This window comes from Salmo salar, chromosome ssa28 (assembly GCF_905237065.1).
Source record: "Salmo salar chromosome ssa28, Ssal_v3.1, whole genome shotgun sequence".
Lineage (NCBI taxonomy): Eukaryota > Metazoa > Chordata > Actinopteri > Salmoniformes > Salmonidae > Salmo > Salmo salar.
Genome location: NC_059469.1, coordinates 21151315 through 21161798, shown reverse-complemented (window position 1 = coordinate 21161798; position 10484 = coordinate 21151315). Strand labels below are relative to the sequence as shown.

At 40.5% G+C, this 10484-nt stretch overlaps 1 protein-coding gene across 11 annotated transcripts in view; it reads right to left on the bottom strand.

Annotated features, from left to right (window-relative positions):
- Positions 1-7433: 7433 nt before the first annotated feature.
- The window catches only part of cep170aa (centrosomal protein 170Aa), a 65874-nt gene continuing 62823 nt past the window's right edge, over positions 7434-10484 (bottom strand). For 10 of the 11 annotated variants that reach the window (XM_014179957.2, XM_014179960.2, XM_014179959.2 and 7 more), the window contains 3 exons: positions 10307-10400; positions 10131-10182; positions 7434-9945 (listed from right to left, as the gene is read on the bottom strand). In XM_014179957.2, coding sequence (XP_014035432.1) covers positions 9683-9945; positions 10131-10182; positions 10307-10400 — 409 coding nt within the window. In that variant the 3' untranslated portion in view covers positions 7434-9682. The remainder of the gene's footprint in view (positions 9946-10130; positions 10183-10306; positions 10401-10484) is intronic. The other variant, XM_014179958.2, reaches the window with a different exon arrangement.

The following is a 10484-nucleotide window of genomic DNA, read 5'->3' as shown; positions in this document are numbered from 1 at the left end:
AGAGAGGTGAAAGGCAATTGTTAGTCTCTGACAAGGCAGGCTGCGGAAATGAGGAGGAGTGAGGGACGCGTCTCAAGGTCAAATCAATAGATGAATTGAGAAGAAACCTCTGGGAGGGGGGCCAGAGAGGCCCACCACAATGTCTCCTGCTGCAGTATTATCTCACACATACATTCCATGTCCACAAAGGTTTAAGTAACAGGCAGCGCTGTGACTACATCAGTGAGAGGAACCAATTAAATTCCTGCCTAGCAACAGAGATATATTGGTTGTCTAGATAAGGGGTTGACCACGCCTATTATAAGGTTATAAAAATATGTGCTTGTGTAATCATGCCTTGTCTTTGCAGCTGTATGACCCAGTGGGTTAATAAACTTGGTTTGAGCTTTTTCTAGTTGTCCGGTTGAGTTTTTACTCAGTTTGTTCAGAACCTAACAATACCATGCAAGATGACTGTCAAACGATGTTACCTGGTATAACAGAACACTGAGCTCAGGGTCCAACTGGTACAGATTCATTTAGGTGATAAACTTGACACATGCATTTACGTCATTTATGACATTTATTACAAAGACTCAATCAGTAGTGCTGGTAAAAACATATAAACTCAGTGTGACCCGGGCCAGAACGGAATTCTGACCTCGTAAAAATCCATCTGAACCAAGTTCCAGCTAATGGCTCTGTCTGGATTTCTAGACTATCAAGGCACGTGTTTGAGTCTTTAGTATTCACATTCTCTATATTGGCATGGAGTCAGTACCCCAGTCTCTCAACTCCTATTGGCTGACTCCACCCACCATATGATCCCTGCCCAATAGGAGTGCTATCTGAGCTGAATCAGGTGAGGGACAATAAATAAAACATCATGTGGACACTTGGCTGGAGCCAGAAACACACCAGAGGTTATTTTAGTTCAAACGCCACAGTGGCACATGTGTATCTAGCTGCAGCCATTCCAAGGGTTATCGTTGCACATTAAAACAGTTATGATCAGACAATTACACATGGATTATTACAGGGCAACCGCAATGCAATGTAACTGGGGTTACTAGAAGACAAGTAGAGATGGTTGAGCTAGATTAGAAGAACATGATAATCTTGACAATTACAGCCCGACCGATATGTTTTTTGGGGTCTGATACGGTTATTTTGGGGACAAAACGATAATATTGGTGAACCGATATATCGGTCGGCTCTATTGACAATCTCCATGGACCTTGACTGGTCCCATACAGTGTGTGCTGTAGCCAACTCTTCTAATCATTTTCTGATCTTTTTCCACTTTAATTGCTCTTTTGACTGATCAGATCAGCTCTTCTGTCAATAATTGGGCAAAAGATCAGAATTGGGCTGCCTGTGTAAATGCAGCATAACAAACACAGAAAGTTGGCTAAAGCACAAACAGACTGGACCAACAGGCTAACAGGGGCCATTGGAGTTGAGACAAGGTTCATACCGTGTCTTTCTGGGCCCTCATGGAGACAATCTGTAGTTCACTGTACTGTAGGTCCTTGGCTGGGTTCTTCAGCTCTTTGTGGTGCTCACTGGTGCAAGACAGGAGTAATAGATTAGTATCACACACACATTGTAACGTGATTGTGTATGGGTGTGCAGCAGTGAGTGTATGTGTGAATGAGAGGGTGCTTGTCCATAGTGCAGGAATTACCTCAGGAGGAAAAACGACCTTGAACACTTTCTTCCACAGATCTAGAGGGTTTTTAGCATGCAGAGTCCCAGTGTCAACATCAGTAATTGGGGGAGAACCTGGGAAGTAGAGTGAGATCAAGTGTATCATATTAAAATAACAGATACAGTAAGACCACGGAGCTGATCGTGGACTACGGGGGGGTGCACACCCCCATCCACGTCAACAGGGCCGCAATTTGGCATGGTCCCTCAGATCCTCAGGAAATTTTACAGCTGCACCATTGAGAGAACCAGTCAGGATGCTATCACCACCTGATATGTCAACTGTACTGCCCTCAACCGGACGGCCCTACAGAGGGTGATGCGGACGGCCCAGTGCATCACTGGGGGCGAGTTCCCAGCCATACAGGACGTACATGACAGGCGGTGTGTGAGAAAGACCCCAAAAAATTGCCAAAGACCCCAGCCACCCCAGACATGGACTGTTCTCCATGCTGCCGCCCGAGAGGCAGAGCCAGTACATCAAGGCTCAGACCAACTCCTATGCAGCTTCTATCCCTTGGCCATAAGAGTGTTAAATGGCTGACAACTACTGCTTTCTCTCTGTCACAGACTATCCACACTGACTCTATGCCCATTCACAGGTCTCTACCCACTGACACACACACCTTCACTATCACTATCACTCTTACTCACACACACACACACACACACACACACACACACACACACACACACACACACACACACACACACACACACACACACACACACACACACACACACACACACACACACACACACACACACACACACACACACACACACACTTACAACCATACGAACACACCCCCTGCTATAATGATTATTGATTTGATTTATTACTACCCCTACGCCGCTGTTCATTGATTATTATAAAAAATGTTTTTAATGTAACCTTTATTTAACTAGGCAAGTCAGTTAACAACAAATTCTTATTTGCAATGATGACCTAGCCCAGCCAACACTGGGCCAATTGTGCACCACCCAATGGGACTCCCAATCACAGCCAGATGTGATTCCGCCTGGATTCGAACCAGGGACTGTAGTGGTGCCTCGTGCACTGAGATGCAGTGCCTTAGACCGCTGCACCACTCCTGCTACTGTTCACTATTACTCCTGTTTATATGTATATATTACTATTAGTATATTACCATAAGTATTTATATATCCCGCTACCAGTCACTTTTCAGCCCTGTTTACATGTATATCCTACTACCAGTCACTTTTCATGTATAAACCTACATCAACCACTCGTGTACTGGTTCCGACCTGTCTATATTCACATTTTTTTTATGTTTTCCCCCCCTATTTTCTCTTATCTGTATCATTAATACTATCACTGAGTTGATGGGATAGAGCTCTCAAGGTAAGAATTTCACAGTACTGTTTTACACCCGTTGTATCCCATGCATGTGGCGAGCAAACTTTGAAACTATCATGAACACTGTTGGAGGTAGGAACACAAGCATTTCCCTACACCCGCAATAATATCTGCTAAAAATATGTGTATGTGACCAATACAATTTGATTTGATTTGAACAGTACAGCACTAACACTGCAGTACTGAATGTTACCACAAGGGGAGGCTAGACACAACACAGTTCACATATCTGGCTGATGAGTCAGTCCCAGCAGGAATGATCCGAGGCTTACTGAGATCAGAGGACATGGATTTCCGGTCAGAATAGCAGGAAACATGTACATCTGTGTTAATGTTGAATGACAGTTGTAATTCATTATACTGGGCCTAAGTATTGTGCTCTGAAATGTTCTGAAACATTGACCAACTGTGGCATTGATAGACAACAAATGCTAGTTGTGTGAATAAGCTCTTAGTTTTGGACATCAAGCTCTCAGACTTGCTGCTGTTGAACAGCAGGTGGAAGGCTGGACAGATGTCGAGGCAAAGAGCATAAACCAATGAACAGTAGATTTAAAGACAGCATTGTGTGATTAAACTTACTGTACCAAAATCCTCATTGCATTTGAGATACTTGTTTGATATAGCCTACAGTGAAATACTGATATGCAAAGGCACATTGGCAACGGCGTTGATGACTATTAGGCCTACAGGTCTTACCATCAAAGAAGCTGCGTAGTAATGGGCAATAAACCGAAGGGTCTTGCAGATCACTTTCCTCTCCTCAGAGTCAAAGTCATACAAAGAGGATGTATTCATTCATCAAATATGCTCACTTTTCACAAAACATGAAATCAATAGAAATAGACGACAATTGAAAACACAAATCTTAACAGCTAGATTCGTCAGGGTGAATATTGTTTTTCAATGCCTTTATGCTGAGTGGTAGAAGTAGAAAACACATCTCACCTGAAAGATATCAAACTTGCTGCCGAAAATCAGCAGTGGAACAGAGAAGGGGTTGATCAGCTCTCTGTCCTGTGCACCTTGTGCTGGGGACAATAAATGGCTACTTTAAAATGTGCAGTTTTGTCACAAAACACAATGCCACAGATGTTTCAAAGGTGCATGCAATTGGCATGCTGACTGCAGGAATGTACACCAGAGGAATGTCCACCAGAGAATTGAATGTTCATTTCTCTACCATAAGCTGCCTCCAGCATCATTTTATAGAATTTGGCAGTACATCCAACTGGCCTAACAACTGCAGCCTAAATGTAACCACACCAGCCCAGGACCTCCACATTTTACTAGGCAAGTCAGTTAAGAACAAACGCTTATTTACGTTGACGTCATGCCCTCCCAGGCCCACCCATGGCTGCACACCTGCCCAGTCATGTGAAATCCATAGATTAGGGCCCAATGAATTCATTTCAATTAACTGATTTCCTTATATGAACAGTAACTTAGTATTTGGATTTTGGCCCACATTTTGCTAATTTTGTCATCTACGAAGCATTTGATCTCAACACAATTTTCTGTTTCCAAAACTAGAATCTGTTATGAACAGAGTTGACTAGGTTTTGTAGACTTTACCTTTCGCCAAAGTTTCAAAAAATGGTGGTCTTTAGTTGTGTAAGGCTGAATTTGAGTTATTGCACACGCGCACTTCACAGAGTAGGCGTTCCCTAATGGAAATATGCAACTACATGCTGGAATTTATGGGATTATAATGATGACACTACTAAATTTGTATCTTGAATTTCGTGGTCGCACATTGAGATGCGTTGTTGCAAGTACAATTCGCAAATGTGTAATTACATTTTTGCAAGCTTGTGTCATGATGTGTGAAAGATTTAACAACGGTCGCAAACTTGTAACTTGACATTTGAATACATTAAATAAGATTTGCAAGTATAATTTATTTTCAGAATTATTACAAGTCCATTTGCGAGTATTTAGAATCTACGAGCGCTCAGAGTTGTGTCACGGTTGTCACGTTACCAAGAGATATTTAAACTTGTAAAACGTTTTGTAAATTTGTAGACAGATATTTGCAAGTGGAAATGTGATTGGCACTCTGGACCTTTTATTCCTGACCAATCAGTCCCCTCTGCCAAAACCACAACCGCCTAACCATTGGCTGGATTGTTCCATCAATCAAATCTCCGGAAGAAGCTCCCAATATGAGCAAGAGAGGATTAGGTAAATTAAACGAAAACTATCTACTTGAAAGTAATCGTCTTTTTTATCTGTGTTCATCAATTGTTTTGTATGAAAAGGCATGGCAGTAGTTTGTTAATCATGTCGAATATAATGGTACATTTCAGACCAGTGTTAACTAGCTGGCCTCTGATATTCATCCTAGTTTTACTATGAACTGGCAGCGAGGGTAAAATGAATACAGTACCAGTCAAAAGTTTGGACACACCTACTCATTCCAGAGTTTTTCTTTATTTTACTATTTTCTACATTGTAGAAAAATAGTGAAGACATCAAAACTATGAAATAAGACATATGGAATTATGTAGTAACCAAAAAAGTGTTAAACACATCAAAATATATTTTATATTTGATATTATTCTAAGTAGCCGCCTTAATGACAGTTCAAAATGCAGAAATACAAATTGTTGAAACGGTTTGCTCCCCTTTCTACCAGATGTGACATATAGGTCACATTGCATAACTATTGCTAGGAGTGTTGGTTTATTTATTTATTTTACAAATATGTTATTTGGGGTCTCCTTGGCCAGTCCTAGTCACTGCTTAATTTTCATTCAAGGAAAACTGGGTCCATGGGATAAAATGGTTATAGTTCAAAAAGTAAAAACAGTATCAACAATCTTTTGACAAACAATCTGTGTTCAGTCCGTTTGTACAGTGCCTTGCGAAAGTATTCGGCCCCTTTGAACTTTGACCTTTTGCCACATTTCAGGCTTCAAACATAAAGATATAAAACTGTAATTTTTTGTGAAGAATCAACAACAAGTGGGACACAATTATGAAGTGGAATGAAATTTATTGGATATTTCAAACTTTTTTAACAAATAAAAAAATGAAAAACTGGCCATGCAAAATTATTCAGCCCCCTTAAGTTAATACTTTGTAGTGCCACCTTTTGCTGCGATTACAGCTGTAAGTCGCTTGGGGTATGTCTCTATCAGTTTTGCACAATCGAGAGACTGAAATTTTTGCCCATTCCTCCTTGCAAAACAGCTCGAGCTCAGTGAGGTTGGATGGAGAGCGTTTGTGAACAGCAGTTTTCAGTTCTTTCCACAGATTCTCGTTTTGCATTGTTGCCAAAAAGTTTGATTTTGGTTTCATCTGACCAGAGCACCTTCTTCCACATGTTTGGTGTGTCTCCCAGGTGGCTAGTGGCAAACTTTAAACACTTTTTATGGATATCTTTAAGAAATGGCTTTCTTCTTGCCACTCTTCCATAAAGGCCAGATTTGTGCAGTATACGACTGATTGTTGTCCTATGGACAGAGTCTCCCACCTCAGCTGTAGATCTCAGCTGTAGAGTGATCATGGGCCTCTTGGCTGCATCTCTGATCAGTCTTCTCCTTGTATGAGCTGAAAGTTTAGAGGGACGGCCGGGTCTTCGTAGATTTGCAGTGGTCTGATACTCCTTCCATTTCAATATTATCGCTTGCACAGTGCTCCTTGGGATGTTTAAAGCTTGGGAAATCTTTTTGTATCCAAATCCGGCTTTAAACTTCTCCACAACAGTATCTCGGACCTGCCTGGTGTGTTCCTTGTTCTTCATGATGCTCTCTGCGCTTTAAACGGACCTCTGAGACTATCACAGAGCAGGTGCATTTATACGGAGACTTGATTACACACAGGTGGATTCTATTTATCATCATTAGTCATTTAGGTCAACATTGGATCATTCAGAGATCCTCACTGAACTTCTGGAGAGAGTTTGCTGCACTGAAAGTAAAGGGGCTGAATAATTTTGCACGGCCAATCTTTCAGTTTTTTATTTGTTAAAAAAGTTTGAAATATCCAATAAATGTAATTCCACTTCATAATTGTGTCCCACTTGTTGTTGATTCTTCACAAAAAATTACAGTTTTATATCTTTATGTTTGAAGCCTGAAATGTGGCAAAAGGTCGAAAAGTTCAAGGGGGCCGAATACTTTCGCAAGGCACTGTAGATGCTAAGTTGGTTTGGTGTTTGTAGCTATTCAAGAACAGTGGCGAATCAAAATATTTCCCATTCAAGCCTATGGAGCTTTTATGAACCTTTAAATGAACAACCACACCTCAAGTATTCCAGACCGGTCTGCCTGTTTTAAAGTTTGAATGGCATTTCTAGCTTAACTAATTGAATACCAACTGATTTTGTTTCTCCAGCTAAAAGAAATGTAAATCGGGGAAGGATCAACACTTTTTATTTTATTGAAAATAAGTAACATATGTAAAATAACAAAAAACACATGAATTGCAACAATAAAATACATTGAATGAACAACAAAATAAATAAAATTGCGGTTTATACAAAACATGAAACAGAAAAGTAAAACACTGATAACAAATGTGTAAACTTTAAAAATAACCCCCCAAAAAGTGTACTGAGCACTTCATTTTTCCCATTGCTTTCTTTTTTTTAATTTCATATACTGACAAACATGAAGGTTATGGTTAAGATAGTGTACTGAGAATAGCTACACAGAGGCAAGGCATCTAATTCCGAAATCTGTGTTGAATTGAGGTTTTTGGTTTTGTCCTTTTGTATCCAAAAACCACTCACGGTGACACTTGAAGAGCCTTTGACACATTTCATATTTTCTCACACTGCAATGTGCAAAATTATATAATTTCAGCCCACTACTTGATGATTACTCATAATTTAAAAAAAATGCCGTTCTACTATTCAAACTGGGCACTTAGTGACATCAAAAGTCTGTATACAAAGCAGAAAAGATGGAGAGCATGTCTTCTGGTACCTAACTTCACTATTGCTTAAGTGTCTAAATACTGTTGCACTATCTTGAATTATTTTATACTACAACACATAACTTTACATGGAAAGGCTTGTACAATGGTCAGGCTAACCCTCCAAAAAGGAACTACAGAGAAGCAGCAAACTCAATGAGGAGGTCTAGGTCTATACACACATACCGTATGAGTACATGAAAACATCCTCCCTTATGGAAATGTAGAAGAGTGAGCGATTCAATGTCAGTAAAAGGCTTGCTAAAGAAATCAAATGACTTATGATCATCATTCATACATGAAGTAATGACAGTGGTTACAGCGAATGAAGCTTTGACAGTAAGCTCTTTGCAGTAATGTTGTCTGATACAATTTCTAAAAAACGATGTAAAGTCCTTGTAAATAAACACTAAACAGACAGAGGCCCCTTTGAAAGAAGACCCACCAGCTTTCTCCAACCAAGGCCATTCAGGGTGGACATCTTGTAAACTATTATGGACTCCAGAAAAAGAGCATGTTACTGTATGAAGTGTTACAGTAAATAAGGCTGATTCAATACAGCCCAAGCTGAAACAAATAGGGTCATAGTCAGATTTTCGTTTCCACTTCCAGTTTGCAAAGACACCACATATCAAGTAATGCAAACCATATGAAATATGTCACTCAGGTCAAGGACCAGGCTTAGGCTACATACAAGCAGTACTGTACTGTAACATAGTCTAAAACTGTACTGTAACATAGTCTAAAACCGTTTCAAACAGTATCAAAATGGTTTTGTGTGAATTGCATATCACCATAACAATGTATTTGATTCGCTGGGTACATAATTGCTCAGAAAAGTTGAAATTCAGTATTTTAGTCAAATGTGTGCAGAAAACAGATAGAAAACATATTACCAGCAAAACAGATAAATTGCCATTCAAAATACAATACGTAACATTTCTTGAGTTTGCTCCACAGTACACTTATTTCACTTCAGGAAACTTGGCTCACATTTAAAAAAAAATCTGTACTGTTAGCTTTGGTAAGTTTAATTACTATTGTAAAAGAAGAACATTTGTTTCCTGAAAGCAATTGTTTTCATACAATCGACAACTCCTACTAAATTAGTATGATTAATTTCGATGACACAAACAAGAAAGAGAACGCTCTACTCAGTCGATCTTGATACTAAATGTCAATGCTACTTGTTGCGACACAAATACAAAGTGTTCACTGTTTAGCTGGTGCCAGTACGAAGGGTAAGAAGAAAGATGGGGAGGCACTCTAGAAGTTGTCTTTACTATAGGGTGTGTCTGTGGCCAGTTTGCATGGAGGAGGATGGTAAACCAAACTCCAGAATGCAAATATGCCTGGCTAGAGGTCGACCACACACATTGCTGACTGCCACTCCTCTGTGTGTATCGATTGATGCGAGCTGCTTGACTTAGTGGTGTTGTTCATGTCCATTGACTTTAATAAATAATATGCCATTTAGCAGACACCTTTACCCAAAGTGACTTAGTCATGCGTGCATGACTGTACGTCTAAAGAGAAGGGAAGAAATCCTGCTTAAGGCCTGTCCTGTTGGGTTCTGACATACAGTAGACTATAGGATGGTGGATCTTCATTCAGAAAAATTCAGAAAGAGGGGAAATTGTTCTTTGAGGCGGGTGTTCTACACATGATGCAGCGCAGAGGCTGTGAATGTCACTTCTGGGGGATGGCACTCTCTTCTCCACTGGGGTGGATGCGGGTGAATTGCAGGCCTCCCAGGTCTCTGGCTGACCCAGACCCTGACCCCTCAGTGGGGGCTGAGGAGGCGGTGTTGCCCCTGGCTGAGACTGTGGGGCCTGGGAGGGCCTCCTGGGGCCCCTGAGAACCAGGACTGGGCTTGGGTGTAAGGGGGCTGGTCAGGCCAAGGCCACTCAGGGCATCCAGGGTGCCGTCAGGATCCACCATTACATTTATCACTGAATGAGAAATACAGGAGATTGGTTCAAATGGATGAGCTTGTGTTTGATTGGGATCATACAGTATATGATAAAGCAAGTGGAATGTATGTAGTGAAACTATATATGTGTTTATAAGTCTGAATCTATTTGCAATACTACTGCCCACAGAGTCTTCTTAGTGGTGGTCTACCATGCTATCTTACCTTGTAGCTGCTTCTCTACTCTCTTCAGCTCCACGAGGATAGAGGAGATCTGCTGTTCCAGGAGAGAAAAGGGGAAGGCAGTGACACGAGAGAGGAATAAAAGGTTGCTTCGTTATGACAATCTATGTATAAAAATAAATAAGGAAAAATACATTTATAACCTGTTTCTTCCTTACCTTGTTAGAGGTTTTGAGAAGTGGTATGTCGCTCTCAGATCGGAGTTTGCTCTCAATCTCATCCCAATTCCTGTCCTTGTCTTTGAACAATATTCTGGAAAAATCATAGACCATAAAGTTGCTTTGCTTAATATCTCCTTGATCTCTTGTGAATGTCAGATATACAGATATAAACAAC